At 52.3% G+C, this 19,064-nt stretch overlaps 1 protein-coding gene across 1 annotated transcript; it reads right to left on the bottom strand.

Moving 5' to 3' along the window:
• Positions 1,218 to 12,827, bottom strand: TMPRSS5 (transmembrane protease, serine 5). The gene is given in 14 exon segments (XM_021063949.1): positions 1,218 to 1,875; positions 2,967 to 3,119; positions 3,326 to 3,468; positions 3,945 to 4,043; positions 5,546 to 5,724; positions 6,686 to 6,848; positions 7,484 to 7,527; positions 9,310 to 9,423; positions 9,754 to 9,889; positions 11,130 to 11,207; positions 11,210 to 11,254; positions 11,962 to 12,047; positions 12,427 to 12,539; positions 12,714 to 12,827. Coding segments are annotated over 14 exon segments (1,482 nt in total). The 3' UTR covers positions 1,218 to 1,860.

Below are 19,064 nucleotides of genomic sequence, written 5' to 3' on the forward strand. Positions count from 1 at the left end.
CACATGGAGAACACCTCATGTGAACATAGCTGACGGATTTGCTGGCAACTCTTCCCCGTCCGGGGAGATCAGTGGCCTGAAACTCCTCTTGAAGTGGGAGCTTAGCAAAGTCAGGTAGTAAATGCTGATCTCAGGATGGAGGCTGGAGGTCAGGGCTCTAAGAGCACAGGGGAGGCCATCGGCCACCTGCCAGGGCCTCTCCCACGGGGCTTCTGCAGGTTGACAGACTCCCAGCAACCACTTCCCCAGGTAATAAAACAAGAGTAAATTGCAGCCCTCGCTTTTTAGTGCACTTCTGGCAAAGGAAGTAGACCCTCCAGAAATGGAGATTCATTTGTACTACCCCTCCAAAAAATGCTGATAAACTCGCAAAAAAAGTTGTGTTATTGCTAAACACTAATTGCATTTCCTTGGGTAAGCACCATAAAAAATTCATTGCAGTTTTTAGAAACAAGATGCCAATTGCATTTTAATTGCTAGAGCGGAGAGAGTGGGGAGAAGCTTAACCAGGAAAATGCTAACTGGGCAGAAACTCAGAAAGATATCTCCCAGAGTCCAGACGGCCCCAATCCTGAAACAAGAGGTGAGGAGAGATGGGTCTGGTGCCGAAGCCAGACCTGCCTGGAGACAACGCCGACTCAGGGGCGCTCGATCTTGCAGAATCAGAGCACCTGGACGGGTGGGGCTTTCTGTCGCCAATTGCGACATGGAGAGTTAACAAGTGTAAAGAATCATACAAAGAAGTACATGGTGGAGTTCTAGAGAGATGAGCGGGAGCCAGTTCCAGAGCTTTAAGAAGCATGTAAGGGAGAAACCTGTGATCCTCCTCCCCTTAAGGTGTGTGTGAGAAAGAGAGAAAAGAGGATGGGCTGGGGGGAGGCCGGGACCAAGACCATACATCTCTTTGGTTTTTTGGGGGTTTTTTTTTTTGTCTTTTTTTTTGCTATTTCTTTGGGCCGCTCCCACGGCATATGGAGGTTTCCAGGCTAGGGGTCGAATCGGAGCTGCAGCCACTGGCCTGTGCCAGAGACACAGCAACGCGGGATCCGAGCCGAGTCTGCAACCTACACCACAGCTCACGGCAACGCCGGATCGTTAACCCACTGAGCAAGGGCAGGGACCGAACCCGCAACCTCATGGTTCCTATTTGGATTGGTTAACCACTGCGCCACGACGGGAACTCCCCATCGCTTTGTTTTAATAACGAACGTCTTGGACCAGTTCACAGAAGTGTCATTTTAAAACCTATACCCGATTCCAACACCAACCAGTGTGATCTTACAATGTGTTCTTAGCAGGTCCAACCAAAGCCAGTTGAGAGCAGAAAGCAGATGAGACTGAGAGAAGATTCCATGGCTTTAACCTGGGCTGGGCCAGCCTTGACCCTCTCTGCCCAGGAACTTCCCAGCCTGGATCTCTAGGAAGGCACACCCCCCTCCTGAGAGCACAGGGGGAAGGCAGGCCCAGGGCATCCCTAAGCATCCACCCAAAAGATATGGACTAGGGCTGGGGCGGGGGGGGGCGGCGGTGCTGAAGGGCAGGCTCCCAGCTGCTGCCAGCAGCTTCTTCCTTTCCAGATGCTTCCTGCCATCTCTCTGTTCCTCCACCTTCCCAACCCAGCCCTGGCGTCTCTCCTGTCATTGAGGCTCTCTGGTGAGATGAAGGGATGCAACTCAGGGCCCAAGGGGGAGGCCCTGTGACCCGGAAGCTGGCCCATGGGTGGTGACTGTCCCTTGTGCAGTGATAAGAGATCCATGCCTTCTGCATCCAGGGCTGCTGCTTCTCCTCCATCTAGTGGACCTGCCAGAGACCCCAGGAAACATGAGGCTTGTACGCAGTGAGCTGGAGAGAACAACGGGACTAGTGGAGGGAGTTCTGGGTGGAAAGAGAAAGGAGCTGGTCCACAGTGTGCCTTCACCCACCATTAGATGAGTAACCCGCATTTTACTAAATCACTCAGCCACTTAGAACCTTCATGTTCACTTCTGTCAAATGGGGCTAAAATATCTGCTCCTCTAGGTTGTTTGCAAGGTTTGAACAAGAAGATAAATGTCTTCTGTAAACTTTAAAGTTTATTATCTTCCACCTACCCTGAGCCCAGCCTTGCAGAAAGGTTCTTCCCATTCCTCACACCCTGCATTTGTAAAGTTCTTTATACAAATCACATGTTTTTACACTTAGTCTCTTACTTGGCTTTCCCACCGAGTGGATGACGTGGAGGGGCTTGCCCAAAATCACACAGAAGGAATTCGTTGCTGAACCCATTACTGCTAAATGCTAAGCTCTCTCCCTACTGCAGGCAGGGCACAGCACCACCAGGCGTGAGCAATAGTCATAAATAAGTTCATAATAAAACCAGGCCAAAAAAAAAAAAAAAGGAGCTCCCATCATGGCTCAGTGGTTAACAAATCTGACTAGGAGCCATGAGGTTGCAGGTTCGATCCCTGACCTCACTCAGTGGGTTGGGGATCCGGCGTTGCGGTGAGCTGTGGTGTAGATTGCAGACACGCTCGGCTGTGGTGTAGGCCAGTGGCTACAGCTTGGATTAGACCCCTAGCCTGGGAATCTCCACATGCTGCGGGCGCAGCGCTAGAAAAGACAGAAAGGCTAATAATAATAATAAAACCAGGGTTTTGACTCACTCTAAGCCTACCACTGGGCAGGACTTACTGCATGTTATCAACACATATAAGGTAGCAAGGATGGTAACTAGGAAACTGAGGTTTACCAAGGTTGGGAATTTGCCAGAGGGTCACACAGGAAATGACAAATCTGAACTACAAATTCAGGCCCACGCTTCCCTAGCAAATGCTTAAATTGGTGGAATGGATTTAACGTTATAAGCATTTCTCCACCCTCCACTTTGGGAATATTCTCCAGCCCCAGCCGAGCCCAGCCCTAAGGGGGTCCCGGTTTCTGAGGGTTGGGTCCTTTACAAACCGTCTGCCCATTCGCCCTCCACTCACCTGCGCCGTGTCCTGGATCCAGTCCAGGAATTCAGCAACCTTGCTGTAGACGCCCGGGTGGTTGGGCTCCGCACAGCCGTGGCCCCAGCTGACCACGCCCACCAGGCGCCAGGTGTCCCCGTCCAGGCACACCAAGGGGCCCCCGCTATCCCCCTGAGCCATCCAGACCACAAGGAAAACAGGCAGTTAGTCCTTCCTGGTGCAGAGGCGCCAGACCTCCCGGGGCGAGAGAGCACCCTCCATCCCGGGCCGTCCTGCTTCCAGGATGTGTCCTGGCTTGCCTCGCCCCTCCTCAGTCCTCAGCGCGCTGCCCACTCCCTGGGCCCCCTGCTCCCCGCAGGCCCTGCCCACCCACGCACCTGGCAGGCATCGGCCCTCCCATCCAGGTAGCCGGCACACAGCATGCGGGGCGTCAGGGCCCCGCTGTACACGCAAGAGCTGTTGCAGAGCTGGGTGCTGAGCAGGGGCACCACCGTGTCCTGGAGCGTGTCCGAACTGTGGGCTGGGGAGGCAGACGCAGCAATGGGGGGACACAGAGCGAGGCCCCGGAAGGCAGAGCAGCAAGAAGGGTTCGAGGCCCCGGACGGAACCACGAAGACCCAAGGACGAGAGCCCAGGATGGGAGTCTCGGACTTTGGGCAAGGAGGTAGGAGTCTGACAGACTCCGGGACTGGGAGGTAAGTGGGGTAGACCTCACACATACACCCCGATGCTGAGGCCCTGGCACTCCTGGGACCAGGGGAAGGGAAAGAAAGGGCCTGGGTTGAAGGGAAACACTGGGCTTTTTTCTCAGAAAGACCCAAGCCGGGGAGGCTGGGGCCCTGGGTCTGGCCAAGGGGGATACCAGGGGAGAAGGGGACTGGCGGTGCCCTGTGGCCGGGGAGGAGGAGGTGGTGGCGGAGGTACCCCACTTTGGGGAAGGACCCCTCCCCCATCCCCACACCCCTTTGCAGCCAGGGCCCCGGGGGGCGGACTCACTGTGGCTGGGGTCAGTGTGGCCCCAGCCAGACACCCAGCACTGCGAGCCCCTCGGAAAAGCCTGCTCTTCGGTTGGCAGGCACACGGCTCCCACGGTGTCTGTGGAGAGGCAGTGGTCCTGGACCCCACTCAGGCTCGGGCTCCCTGCCCCCAAGTCCGGCCTCCTGTACAGCTGTGGGGGTCGGGCCCTGTACCACCTGGGGAGTCACCATTCACACAGGAGACAAGGGTGGAAACTGCAGTGCGCTTGTGCCCTAGGCTGGGTGGGTACTTACAGTGCAGCCCCCACCAGGGACAGAGGGGGGATAGAAACGTCTAGGTGTTTGTACCTAACCTCTCCAATGAGGACCATTTTGGATTTTCCCAGGGGGTTTGGACCCTCGTTAGGGCATCGTTTCCAAAAGCGTGGGACCCATCCGGTGAGAGGAGCCCAAGCCTAATTTTAGGTAGTGCATAGACCTGCCATTAGATAAACACCCCTTTGCTGGGAGAAAGTATTTCCTCTTGGGTTCTCTTTTAGCCTCTCTCCTGCATCAAGGAGAAAGAGTCAGTCTGATGCCACTCTGTGCCTTTCTCCCTGCACCCGTACCTGCTTCTAGCACAGAGAGAGCGGCCGGGCGCAGCAGCTCTGCAGAACACAGCACCTCACTAGGACCTGAGCACTGGTTTACTCTCACTCTGTGTTTTTGTGGTTATTATCTATTTACTATAAATTATATGCATTCTCCAGTTAGGTAGTAACCTAAAGTTTCCCTTTAAATATATTTAAGTGAATTCAGAAGTATTAACTGTGGATCAACAGTGCAGAGAGCACCCACATATGATAGAATTTGTGAACAGCATATAGCAACAACGGTGTTTGCAAAATCCAAGGCTCCAAGTAACAACAGGATGGAGGAGTGCTCAGCGTGTGTGTATGTGTGGGGGGGTGTGGATGTGGTTGAGGGTGGGGGTGTAGGCATACTTACGTGAGCCTTGCACGAGCGTGGGTTGTGTGAGGGCATGCTCATGTGTGCGTGTGTGTCTGTAGGTGAGTGCGCCTGGCACGTGCATGTGGCAGAGCTGCCCTTTGAGGGAGGGCAGGTGCTGTGCAGGAGATGCCCTGGCCCGGGAACTGTTTGCCTCGTGAACTTGAAGAGTCACTTCCCTCCCTGAATATCAGGGTTTTATCTGTGTCCACCTGGCTTGTCAGGATGTGATGAAGATTGGGTGAAAGAATCCTGGGTCAAGTAACTCTTACTAACCATAACATGGTGCTAGTTATGAACTGTTATTCTCTTAACTATATGGTTACTATTAGCAACTATAACCCAGCTGGGACCTGGCACCCGTCTGGGGACGGGGTGGAACAGCCGGTTGGCAGATGGAGCCCCCGTGAAGCTCTTCCTGGGACCTTGAGGCAAATCCTGCCTGCAGCCCAGCTGTGAAACAGGGCCAGAACCTTTGTCCCCAAAAGAGCCCATGGGAGAGTCAGTGCAACCTCCAGAATCCACGACAGTTACCACGTGCCGTGAATGTCGTAAGGTTCACAACACGAGGGACTCTTAGCAACCAGCCTGGCTCTCTCCCTCCCGGTGCCAGCTCTCCCACCACAGCCTCACCTGAGAAGTGGAGCGGGGTCCGGAGCTGCAGGAGGGCGAGGTCGTAGTCGTGATTCTGGGCGCTGTAGAGAGGGTGGGCAATGATCCGCTCCACCACGGCCCCCTGGTGTGGCCTGACTGTGCTGTGGCTGACCAGCCCCACGTGGACCCGCCAGCTGGACAGACGGGACAGCCTGAAACTGCACACAGGAGCCGTGCTGAGCCCGGGGGCCAAAGAGAGTGAATAAGGTGACAAAAGTGAGTTGGGGGGTGGAGGAAGCTGCCACCAGCCAGGTTATTAGTGACAGCAAGAGGAGAGGCCATTACCAGACTGCAAGCTCCCAGAACCCAGGGCTCTTAGAATCCCCCCAGCAACTGGCAAGACACTGGACATGCAATAGGTGCTTAATAAATGCTCAGGCACTGATGGATAGAGAAAGGAGACACCATGGGTCATGTGCAACAACCAGCCCTCTCCCCTGTGTAGCCCCCTTCAGGTGTTACAGTAAACACGGAAAGGCCTTGTGAGATGTGACTCTAAGCTGAGTCAGCACAGTTCCCATCAGTGTCATCTCCCCACTTCCTGGTGTCATCGTGGGGGAGGCGCTTCAGCTCTCCCAGCCTCGGTGTCCTCAGTGTCGGAGGGGGTCACACTACCGCCCTGCCCCCCACCAAAGAAAAAGGCTGAACAGCACATTCATTCCTTGCAACAAGTATTTATTAAGCACCTACTATACTCTAGAACTGTTCTAGGCCCTGGGGATGAGGCAGGGGAAAATCAACAAAGGGGTTCAGTACTAAACAAGCCTCTTCCCTGCTCCCCTAGAGCTTCCGGTCTAAGAGGAAGAAAGACATTAAACAAATAATTACAAGGAAAAGAATTTCATCACAGATTAATTGAGAAGCACGGAGTGCTGTGTGCGTGAAAGCATTTTAAAATAAAACCGGACAGATCTAAAGAGCCAACACTCGTATTATTACTGCTCTTGGGCAGAGCAGTTCTTGGCACGTAACAGGGAGAAGCTCACAAAGACACCCGTGCCTGCCCGCAGTGCATGGGGGAGGCAGGCAGCTGGACAAGGACACTTAACACAGGACATCCTGGCGGCCAAGCAGAGAAGGCCCTGGAGGCGCTCTGCCCCGGTGCAGCCCCACACTTGCCTGTGCGTGCAGTGTGCCGCCGTCACCACCCAGCTCGGGGCCAGCACGGAGCCTCCACACGTGTGCCGGGAGCCCAGGGCCACACTGGCCTGCCAGGGCCAGCGCCCGGGAGCTACCGCCTGCCCGCCGACTATCCTGGAAGCCAGGGGCCTGGCCCCACACTCTGCAAGCAAACAAGCACCGGCGAGAGGGAGAGAAAGAGGGGTGTCAGCGTGTGCCAGCTGTTGAGAAAGCGGCCGGCGGGAAGGTAGAACTGCTGGTTACCATCACCTGGCCCATCAGGTGGTGAGCTCGCTGAGAGCAGGGACTGTGCCTGCATTCTCTGGGGGGGCCCCAGGACCTAAGAAAATGCCTGGCCCTTGGGAGGCATCAAAGGCTGGTGCGTGCACCGACGCATGGAAGGACAGAGGAAGAGAGGGTTAGATGACTCGGAAGACGAGTTAAAGGAACTCCACAGACTGTCTCCCATCTGGCCCCTGGTTCCCCACCCTCCTAGTCTCCGGAAGCTGCTGGTCCACCTTTGGGGCGTTCCAAAAGAAGGGGGAGTGTCACAGGCCAGGGAGGGGGTGTAGCAAGGTCACACGCCCAGCCCAGTGGCTGGTGGGGGATGTGACAGAGGCATAGACAGGGCTCTGCCGAGGGCAGAATTGTGTCTGCAGGAAGGGGTCTAGCAGGCAAGTGGGCCAGGAACCCCACCCCAGGCCCAGCTGAACCTCCCAGTGGGCATTCCCACCCTTGGGGCACAGGGCAGACGCCCTCCTTCTACTGCCACCATCCCGGACCCCAGTCAGGACTCACCAGAGCATTGGAGGGACACGATTTGCCCAGAAGTACAACTGTCCCTGCAAAGCAGAGGTAGCTCTAGCAAGAAGCTGGCCCACCCCCTGCTGCACACCCAGCCAAGAGCCTGGAGCCACAGGCATCTGCCTCCTGCCCCACCCAGCACCAGGTCCCTCCCTGTGGCAGGTCTCCCCAACAGTAGGCACTGGCTCACCAGGCTTCACGCTCCTTCAGGGTCAGTTTGGGCAGGGCCCAAAGTTACAAATAAACATTCATAAGTGTGAAAATTCAGCTATTCCCACTAAGTCCCCCCCCCTCCCCCGAGTAAATGTGTGCTCAGAGGAGTGGAGAAGCCAGGGGGGGGTGGGGGGGGTGAGAGGACCAGGTTTCTTGTCCCATGTCCCTGCCTCAGCCAACTCTGCTCTACCCCCAGCCCCTCACAAGGCCCTTCGTACTCAAATGCCTGCTCTCCTCGCTCCCCTCTTCTTTCTAACAACCTCAGCTCCTTTTGGACCTAAGTCCTCTGCTCTTTCTTCACTCATCTCCAGCTCCCAGCAGCCCAGTGTCTGGAGCCTAAGTTTCTCCTAGTTGCCCAAACCCACAGCCCTCTGGCTCTCCGGGCTGAGCCCATCCCACCCTGACCTCCCTTTGCTCATCCAGGTGTCTGAGACCGGGTACCACATTCCCCTGATGGACCCTCAGGGACAGAGCTGGACTGGAGGGAACTGAGGTGTGGACAGAACAGTGGTGTGGGGGTGAGAAGGCTTCAGAGCAGTGATGGGAGGATGCCCTGGCAGGGTGCCTGCTCAGCTTGCACCCACCCCAGGACTGGGAGGAGGATCCATCCAGAGCCCTCTCTTTTCTGGAAGGTCTCCCAAGTTCCATGTAGTCAACCACCTCTCTCCTGAGATACCAGAATTATCCAAGTTAAATGTGCCAGTGGTGAGAAATGCCAAATCCAAGCCATGTCTGTGACCTACACAGCAACTCACGGCAACACCAGATCCTTAACTCACGGAGCAAAGGCCAGGAATCGAACCTGCATCCTCATGGATATTAGTCAGGTTTGTAACCTACTGAGCCACCACAGGAGCTCCCTTTTTTTCTTTTTTTGGCTGCCCTGTGGCATATAAGGTTCCCAGGCCAGGGATCAGATCTGAGCCATCGTTGTGACCTACACTGCAGTTTTAGCAATGCCAGATCTTTAAGCCACTGTGCCAGGCCAGGGATGGAACCTGCATCCCAGCACTCCCAAGACACACCGTTCCTGTTGTGCCACAGTGGGAACTCCAATCCTGCCATTCTTACAGGCGGCAAACAAGATGACATATGTGAAACCTTGGTAGAAAGAGAATCATGTCCATGGAGAGCAACTTGTGGTTGCCAAGAGGGAGGGGGAGGGACGGGGAGGGACTGGGAATTTAGGGTTAATAGATGCAAACTATTGCCTTTGGAATGGATAAGCAATGGGATCCTGCTGTGTAGCACTGGGAACTATGTCTGGTCACTTGTGATGGAACATGATAATGTGAGAAAAAATAATGTATACATGTGTGTGTGACAGGGTCACCTCACCATGCAGTAGAATATTGAACACTGTAAACCAGCTATAGTGAAAAAATTAAAATCATTATTAAAAAAATAAAATAAAAAATAAATTGTTTTAAACCTTGGTGGGCAGGGCTCCTGTGAGCCGAGTTATAGATCTGGTGGGAAATGCTTCTCATTGTCATCCTGTCTCATACCTTCAGGGTCCTGCCACCAGGCTGCCCTGATAGGAAGATTTTTGCTGGGTTGTTCAGCAGGAAGTGAGGGACATCCCTCAGCCTCCTGAGAAGCCCTACCTGGGCTGCCACACCTCCTCCAAGAGGCCTTCCAATCTAGGAGAGAGCTGAGCAAACTCCCTGGAGCCGTTGAGCCTGATGTCAGACAAGTTCACTGCCTTATGGTGAGTGAGTCTTGGCAGGAGAAGGGAACAGAACAGGAAGAAATTGGCTTTAAACTGCAGCGCAAGAGATGGGGTCAATCAAACCAGCATGTCAGAGATACAGGCATAGCGACCAAACAAGGCTTTGACCATGACCTCTTCAGGGATTTATATTTATTAAAAAGCAGGGATGCTCAAAGAGAAACAGGCTGGGGCAGCATCGTGCCCAGAGGCCAGGAGATGACCACAATGACCTCTTGCCATTTCCTGAGTACTTTGATGGTGACAAGCAGATCGAGGTCACCAGCACCCCTCCTCCTGCCCACCAGCCCTCCCCAGGCCCAGGTCTGGCCCCAGTTACCTGAGATGCCCCAGGCTCCGGCAGATCTGCACCCCCAGGGCAGCGCTCCAGCCTTCGTGACAGACCAGGAGCCAGTCTGGCCGGGCCCTCACCTGTACTTCCAGTAAGAATTCCTCTGGGTTTATCCTGAAAGATACTGAAACCGAGGCATGAAAGCCACACTCCCCGCCTGCTGTGGGATGGAGGGGCAGTGCGGGCAGGGCAAGCCCAACCTGAAGAGGCCTTCATACTAGCATCTGAGTCGCTGGACGTCAGGTTCCCTTTTGCCCAGCCTCTTCCAAAAAGAAAATAACCGCTCTTTGTGTTCCTTTTGAGCTTTGGGGGGGGGACCTTTTTTTTTTGGCTGTCTCAGGGGTCTATGGAATTCCCCAGCCAGGTATTAGATTCAAGCCCCATCTACAACAGCACTGTGCCAGGCTGGGGGCCGAACCTGCGTCCTAGTGCTCCAGAGACGCTGCCAATCCCATTGCACCACACTCCTAGTTTTGGGTTTTAACCAAGTGCTTTTAAACGTGCTCCATCACGAAGTGTCAGGCAGCCCTGTGGGGGGAGCATTCCAGTCCTCCCCACACTGCAGAGGGCAGTAAGGCACAGAGGTGAGGTTACCTGTCCAAGGTCACAGGATCTGCAAGTGCTAGATCCTGGTCTTCGGATTTCTAGTCTTGTGACAATACTAATGATGGTCCCCATTTATTGCACATCTGCTTTTTCCAAACCCTGTGCTAAGCTCTTGAATATTAAGCTCTTACTATGCTTACAGCTTGGTGCAGTAAATACTTTTAGCTCCATTTCACAGAGAAGGAAACAGAAGCTCAAAAAAGCAACGTCCCCGAAGGCACACACAGCTAGAAAGGCAGGCTCCAAGCTGCACCTAACTAACCTCTGCAATGGATTCTAACCCCAGCTTTGGCAGCACCGTGTCTTCTGACCCCCTACACTTACCTGGAGCAGAGGGGCTGAGATTGGGGTCGGGGAGGGGGAGATGGTGTGGTGTGAGGTCCCCAGCCCTCGATGTGCTCTTTGCCGCTGGGCCAAGACCCCTGCGGATCACACACCAGCTCCCAGACACACCTGCCCCCTCCCGCCACCCTGCAGGCTCATTGCCCCACATGGCAAGTCGCCATCACTCCTGCCAGCCTGGGCTCTCCGCCACCCGCAGCTAGAGATCAAGACAGTCCCCAGAGTGCTGAAAGCCCTAACTCAGAGTCAGCTCTTCAAAGCTGGACGGCAGCCCCCCTCACACCGCAGGAGACAGTGGATGACAGCGAACGCCCGGCCCTTCGTGCTGGTCCCCTCGCCCCCGGGAAGAAGAGACAGTCCCACAGCTCTGCAGGGCCCTGGCCAGGGTGGAAGTCTTGCTTCCTTGGGGGTGTCACCTACCTGTTCTGGGAACGAGGGATGCAGGGCTTCCTCATCACTGGCCTCTGAGCAGTTCCAAGTCATCTCCTCATCCTCAGGGTCCCGGGGACAGGCTGAGAGGCAGCTGGCCACAGATACAGCACTGCAGAGGACAAAGACAGGAGAGGGTCTCAGAGAAGAGGCTGAGGAAGGAAGCGATTCCTGTCGGAGGATCAAGGAGCAGAACAAGAGAGCTGCGGCAGAAAGGGGCAGAGGCTGCCTCCTGGGGACTCCTCAGCACCACCCTGTCCCCCCAGCACACAGAAGCGTGGATCACACTCTCTCCGTCTCTGTGTCTGTCTCCCCTGCTGTCTGGGAACAATATCTGCGAAAAGTTTGACGAGGGCCCTGGGCCATCCATTTGAGTACATTTCTCATGGCAGGACTAAAATTTTTTTTTTTTTTTTTTTTTTTTGCTTTTTAGGGCCACACTGAATCAGAGCTGCAACTGCCGGCTTATACCACAGCCACAGCCACACCAGATCCAAGCCACATCTGCAACTATGCCACAGCTCATGGCAACACCGGATCCTAAACCCACTCAGCAAGACCAAGGATCAAACCTGCATCTTCATGGACACTGATCAGGTACTAAACCCACTGAGCCCAAACAGAAACCCCAAAACAGTCTTCTTGATGTAGAGCCCAAGCCCGCCTCCGGTACCCCCGGCCCACCTCCATTTGCTATCTGCTTAGAGTAGATGCAGAAGATGCTCGTTCTACCTGCCTTTAACACCTGCCAGTCTCTCCCCGCATCCCCAGATCCTGTCCTTTGCCCCTCCCCCATCCACTGAGGGTCCCAGCACTGACCTAGAAGCCAGGAGCCGATGCTCACACCAGCCAGCAGCCCTAGGGCTCCCAGCACGCCCAGCCATGCCACCCGGTGCAGCAGCGCCCTGCCGAGGAGACTGTTGGGGAGGGCAGAGGAGTCTGGGGGCCCTGCCCCTACCTGCCAGCCTCACTCCACCCCGAGGCACCCCTGGGGCCAGGCAGCCCCGAGGGGCTGCACCTGCCCCCCTTCCCCTGCCCCTTTGTCCTGGATGCGTGGGGGGCACAGCTCTGATCACTGGATCCCTCAGCACCCACTCAAGCCCCCATGTGGGAAACAGAGCAAAAGCAGGTCGGGGATAGAGAGTGAACAGCTCTCCCCCTCAGTCATTTAAGGCTGACCAGGAAGATCTGGGGAGAAGGAATCTGGGGTATAGGAAGAGTGTCCCTTCACTGCCCGCACCCAGTCGTTCCCCTATGGCCCAGTCTGGCCTACTGGGTTGCTGCTGGGCCTCCGGGCTCTGTAGGGGGTCTTCTGGCTCTTCTCTGAAGATCCCAGATCCTGGACCCTCCTCTGCATACTGAGCCTCCACAGGGGCTGGGCCATCCAGCATCATGCTCTGGGGAAAGAGCTGTCAGTCACTCACCACGGAGAGAAATCACCATCCACCACGAGTCCCTGTGGTGCACCCTCATTGCCACTTGAAGCCTTTTTTCCTCTTGGGGACTCCATGTGTGTTCCTGTCGACGCCCCTCAGGGGTCCCACTCTCCAGGAGCCCCTACCCCTACCCACCTTACTCTGACACAGCCAGTAAGTGTTAGAACAGGACGTGAACCCAGACCTGCGGACTCCAAAGCCCACACACTTCCCTGCCCCCTCCCTTGCCTCCACCAGCCTGGAGGGCATCGCTGTAACCTTCACTATCCCGCCTGGATCCTAAGATCCCGCCCTTCCTCATTCCCTCCTGTCTCAGAGGAAGAAATGCCCCTCCCCAAGAAACCATCCATTCATTCACCCAGTAAACAGTCTTTAGCCCAAGTGGCTAGGCCATGATGGAAGATACTGTAAGGAGCGCAAGATAAATGAACTTTGACCCCACCTCCACTGCCTCAAAGAATCTGTGTGTGAGTCCTGAAGATAAGGGCATGTAAACAAAGCAGTACATGCTCAGTGACAGTTCAGTTTAGCTGCCACTGGACTAGGAGAGCTTACTTCTTGTTGGGGAGATCCAGAAAGGCGACCTCACAGGTGAATCGGGTTTGACCTGATAGGTGTGGACATTGGGGGTCCCAGGAAAAAGGTAGGGAGGAGGCAAAGGCTTGGGGATAAGCAGGCATAGAGTGGGTGGGTCAGACATTTCCCTAAAGTTCATGTGCCATGAGGGGGAGTAATGGGAAATAAGATCTTGGCAAAAACACTGGACCAGCAGTTCAAAGATAGGTCTACAGCCTACTTCGTGAACTTGACAACTCGTCAGCCCTCCAAACTTCAACTTTATCACTTATGAAATACGAGCGATAAACCCTTCTTCCCGATGAGTGGTCTCCCCTCTGGCCTCTTGTCCATTCCTTCTCTGAGCCAGAGCAATCTTTCTGACATACGAACAGGAGCAAGTTAACCCCATCTCTCAAGTATCCAATGAGCTTTGCAGCCTCCAGGATAAACCCAAAACTCCATGGCAGGGCTCAGAGCATCCTCTGTGCTCTCACCCCTCCTCTCCTCTCCATCCTCACCTGCCAGCACGAACTCCTCCGCAGCAGAGCCCAGGGTGATACCAACACACGTGCCCATCCTTGCTTGGTATCTTCACACCCTCTCACACCATGGGAGACGTGGCACCTGCTGTCCCCTTCCCCACACACTGACTCCTGTGACCCTTCAAGACTCAGCTGAAATGTCATTTTTCCAGGGAGCTTTCTTCAACCCATATGGCACAGAGTGTAACCCTATATTATGCTCATTTATTTCTCTCTCGCTCCCTCCTCTCTGGTCTAGGCATCACAGGATCTAGCTCAAGGCCTAGCAAAAAGTGGGAATTCAGTTCATGCATATTGAATAAAAGGAAGGAAGGGAAGAAGGGAGGGAGGGAGGAAGAAACTAAATAAGTTTATGCAATTAAAAGGGCTTTATAAAGCACAACACGATTAGCAAGTATAAGAATATTACTAAGAAATATGTACACACTATGGCTCCTTTCTTCAGTGAATTTCTGGTCCAGCAGGGTAGAGAGAGCCCTTAAAGTTAATGTTGCTATCATCTCCCTTCCCGGTCAGCACAGCTTGATGCAGAGATAACTCCGGGACCGCTCAGCTCTTCTTCTGGTCTCGGTATCAAGGGAGCCTGGCTTGAAGTTCAGCCTGTGAACAATCTGGCCTCACCCCAGGTCCTGCCCGACTTCAACACTCGCCAGTCCAAGCTCATGTGTGGCAGCCTGGGAAAATGGTCTTTCATGATACAGGACTCCTTGGTCCTCCTCCTTTTGAGGAGGAGTCGTCCACGTAATAATGATTTGCTAAGCGCTGCCTGCAGCCCAAGCACCTGGCCAGGTATGTGGGGGACAAGGGAGGGATGTAGGAGTCCACCCCCGGGGAAAACAAACCCAGGAGATTGGCCACAAGGACCCCCTCTAGGACCCAGATCCTGCACCAGAGCTGCCAGAGGAGGCTCTTTCCCAAAGCCTAGAATCCCAAGGGTGGGGTCGGGGTGGGGGTTGAAAGAGAGAGAGGCCAGATTAGGGATGGCACAGAGTTGTAGCCTTACCATATGGGTCAGTGGCACCGATGTATAGCCTCAAGGTCTGCTAGGCAGCGCTCTGCCCTTGATCTTGGATCAGCATTGATTAAATAGCCGGACCAGCTTGGCTGAAGTATAAGGTCTCCCCAGTTTACACATGGCTCCTCCCTTTATCGCCCTACACACACACACACAGACACACACACACAGACACACACACACACACACACACCGGAGAGACAATGAACTCTGCTCAGAAACCATGAATAGACCCCTTGTTGCAGGAAAGAGGACCAAGGGCTAGGCAGGGGCTGGGCAGCCTCAGCCCCTCCCATTAGCTCACTGGAAGCTTAGAAACAGAGAAAAAGGTTACGAGGAGGAGGGGAAACCAACAACTGTTGCTTAGCAACCAGGTCCCTTGTGCCAAAAAGTGTGCCCCATGCACGCTAGCACAGTGCCCCCTTCCTGCTGACAGGGCTGCATTCAAGAAACTGATATTAGCATTTGTTGAAATGTTGCTCAGTCCTCTGGATTAGATCTCCCCTTTGTGTGGGTTGGCTCTCCCAGCAGTCTGGGGCTGTCACCATCCTGGAATGGGGATGATGAGGAGGAGGCATCTTTGTCACCTCCCTCCTTGGGCTGCGCCTGTCATCCAAATGCCAGGGAAAGGGCACCACTGCCCTTGGGGCCAGTGACTACAGGAGCTCTCAGTACTATGCTGCATCAAAGCACAGGGTGGCCCAGCTGAGCCTGAGATGGGCTGGGCACACCTGGGAGCTATATCTCTTTAGTCAAGGAGGCAGAAGAGGTCCCAGGGAAGGGAAAGGCTGATCTGGTTCCCCCTCTTCTAAATGCCTCTCACAGGTCCTGCAGATGGGCCAGTGAAGAATATGGACTTTAGAGTCAGGCCTTCCTGAAATCCTAGTTCTGCCTCTTCCCTTTCTCAGCCTCACCTATACAATTAGCGCCTACTTCCGTAGAGTTGATGCTGTAATTAAATGAGCTATTGAATATAAAACCCCTGGCTTTCTATCTATTATCCATCACAGACTCTATTAAGTAAATATTAGCTGCTATTGTTATTACGATTAATTATTATTACTGTTGAACCTCACTCACACAACCTTTATTTTCCTTTTTGGTCCCTATTTTCCTCCCATAATCAGTGTGTCAACTTTCACATCCTCATAGATACTAGCTAGGTTCATTACTGCTGAGCCATAATGGGAACTCCCTATCCTTCCAGAAATAGAACAAACAAGCCTAAAATTAGTGTGGATCCACAGGAGACTCTCAAATAGTCAGAAAAAAAGAACAAAGCTGGAGGGATCACACTCCCTGGTTTTAAACCATGTTACAAAGCTACAGTGATCAAAACAGAAGGATGCTGGCATAAAAACAGACACATAGATCAATGGAATAAAATAGAGAGCCCAGAAATAAACCCTTCATCAATTAATCTGTGACAAGGGATGCAAAATATACAACGTGTAAAAGACAGTCTCTTCAATAAATAGTGTTGGGGAAACCTGGACAGCCACATGTAAAAAATGAAACTGGACTCCTACCTTATACCACACACAAAAGCCAACTCAAAATTAATTAAAGACTGGAGTTCCCGTCGTGGCGCAGTGGTTAACGAATCCGACTAGGAACCATGAGGTTGCGGGTTCGGTCCCTGCCCTTGCTCAGTGGGTTAAGGATCTGGCGTTGCCGTGAGCTGTGGTGTAGGTTGCAGACGCGGCTCGGATCCCGCGTTGCTGTGGCTCTGGCGTAGGCCGGTGGCTACAGCTCCAATTCAACCCCTAGCCTGGGAACCTCCATATGCCGCGGAAGCGGCCCAAGAAATAGCAACAACAACAACAACAAAAGACAAAAAGACAAAAAAAAAAATTAATTAAAGACTTATATTTAAGATATGAAACTGTAAAAATCCTAGAAGAAAACATAGGGTATGAGCTCCTTGATCTTGGTCTTGGCAATGATGTCTTAGATTTGACACCAAAAGCAAAGGCAACAAAAACAAAAATAAACAAGTGGGACTATGTACAATTAAAAGGAAAGGCTCTGCACAGTAAAAGAAGCTATCAATAAAATGAAAAGGCAACATGTAGAATGGGATAAAATATTTGCAAATCATATATTTGATAAGGGGTTAATATGAAAAACATGTAGAGAACTTTACAACTCAACAGTAAAAAAAAAAAAAAAGTCCAATTTTAAAATGGACAGAGGATCTGAATAGACTATTTTCTCAAGACGTACAGATGGCCAACAGGTACATGAAAAGATGTTCAACATCAATAATCATCAGAGAAATACAAATCAGAACCACAATAAGATATCACCTTATATCTGTTAGAATGGCAGTCATCCAAAAGACAGGGGATAACAAGTGTTGATGAGGATATGGAGGAAAGGGAACCCTTGGGCACTCTTGGCAGAAATGTAAATTGGTGTAGCCACTATGGAAACGGTACGGAGGTTCCTGAAAAATTAAAAATAGAACTACCATATGCTTCAGCAATCCCACTTTTGGGCATATAGCCAAAGGAAATGAAAACAGGACATGGAAGAGATGTCTGTACTCCCACATTCACTGCAGAATAGTTCACAATGGCCAAGGTGTGGAGAAACCCGTGTCCATCAATGGATGAATGGATAATGAAGATGGGGTTTATATATATACAAGGGAATATTATTCAGCCATAAGAAAGAAGGAAATCCTGCCATTTGCAACAACATAAATGGACCTGGAGGGCATTATGCTAAATGAAGTAAGCCAGACAGAGAAAGACAAATACCTTCTCCTGCCTCAACTGCAATCTAAACAGTTAAACTCACAGAGATAAAGGGTAGAAACGTGTTTCCAGGGCCTGGGGTGGGAGAAATAGGGAGAGGTTAATAAAAGGGTACAAACTTTCTGTTACAGGATGAATAGATCCTGAGCATCTTATAACTCATAGAAGTTATAACATGGTGACTATGGTTTATAGCACTGTAAGATGTAATTGAAATTTACTAAGACAATAGAACTTAAATGTTCTCACCAAAATTTTTTTAAAAGGTAAATAGATGAGGTGATGGATGTGTTAATGAACAATATGGGAGAAATCTTTTCACAGCATATACGGATAGAAAATCATGATACACACTGAACTATTTTATAATTTTATTTGACAGTTATACCTGAATAAAACATTTTTTAAAAGAGTGATTCTTGAATGCTTGGTGGCTCAGCAGTGTTGTCACTGCTGTGGCTCAGGTTTGATCCTTGGCCTGGAACTTTCCACATGCCACATGTACAGCCAGGAAAAAAAAAGTGATTCTAGATTAAATTGAGGTTGGCCCTTTCTGGCCATCCTCTCTGCCTGGCTGTTCAAGCAGTCTCTCTTCTCTATCTCTCTGATACGCCTCCCATTCCAGATGACTCTTCTGGGTTGCCCTGAACATTTCCCTGGTTTGGACAGAATACCCTCCTCTAGAGTAAGGTGGCAGGAATTTCAGGCACTCACTAGCAAGGGGAGTGCCAGCACCTGAATCTAAGGGTGATGCATTCTTCAATTGTGTGCCCTAGGGTGCCTTATCTGAAACCAACTGAAGCATAGCCCCTTGGTATTCCTACCTGGTGATTCAGATGTAGCCTTACCCTAGTCCTGGCCTCCTCCCCATGGACCACTCCCTGACACCCCAGGACCACTTCTGTGGATGAGCCTCCATTTATGAGCCCTGAAAATCTTGCTTGCTTTCCTTCTTCAATCACTAATCTCAAAAACAAGGGACTTTTTCTTATTTATTTATTTATTTGTTTGTTTTTTAAGTCCATATGGAAGTGGCATATGGAGGTTCCCAGGCTAGAGGTCAAATTGGAGCTGTAGCTGCCGGCCAATGCCACAGCCACAGCAACGTGGGATCTGAGCTGCATTTGCAACCTACGCCACAATTCACAGCAAGGCTGGATCCTTAACCCACTGAGTGAGGCCAGGGATCAAACCCAAATCCTCATGGATACTATTTAGATTCGTTTCTGCTACAGGGCCACACCTAGAGCATATGGAATTTCCCAGACTAGGAGTCGAATCAGAGCCGCAGCTGCCTGCCTATGCCACAGCCTACACCACAGCAACTCGGGATCCAAGCTGCATCTGCAACCTACACCACAGCTCACAGCAGTGCTGGATCTTTAACCCACTGAGCAAGGCCAGGGATTGAATCTGCATCCTCATGGCCTGCTGCACCACAATGGGAACTCAAACAGGGCATTTTTTTTTTTTTTTTTTTTTTAGGGCCACACCCAAGGCATATGGAGATTCCCAGGCTAGGGGTCAAATCGGAGCTACAGCTGCCAGCCTACACCACAGCCACAGCAACACCAGATCCAAGCCGTGTCTGCCACCAGCTCATGGCAAC

The sequence above is a fragment of the Sus scrofa genome, chromosome 9 (assembly GCF_000003025.6).
Source record: "Sus scrofa isolate TJ Tabasco breed Duroc chromosome 9, Sscrofa11.1, whole genome shotgun sequence".
Taxonomy (NCBI): Eukaryota; Metazoa; Chordata; class Mammalia; order Artiodactyla; family Suidae; genus Sus; species Sus scrofa.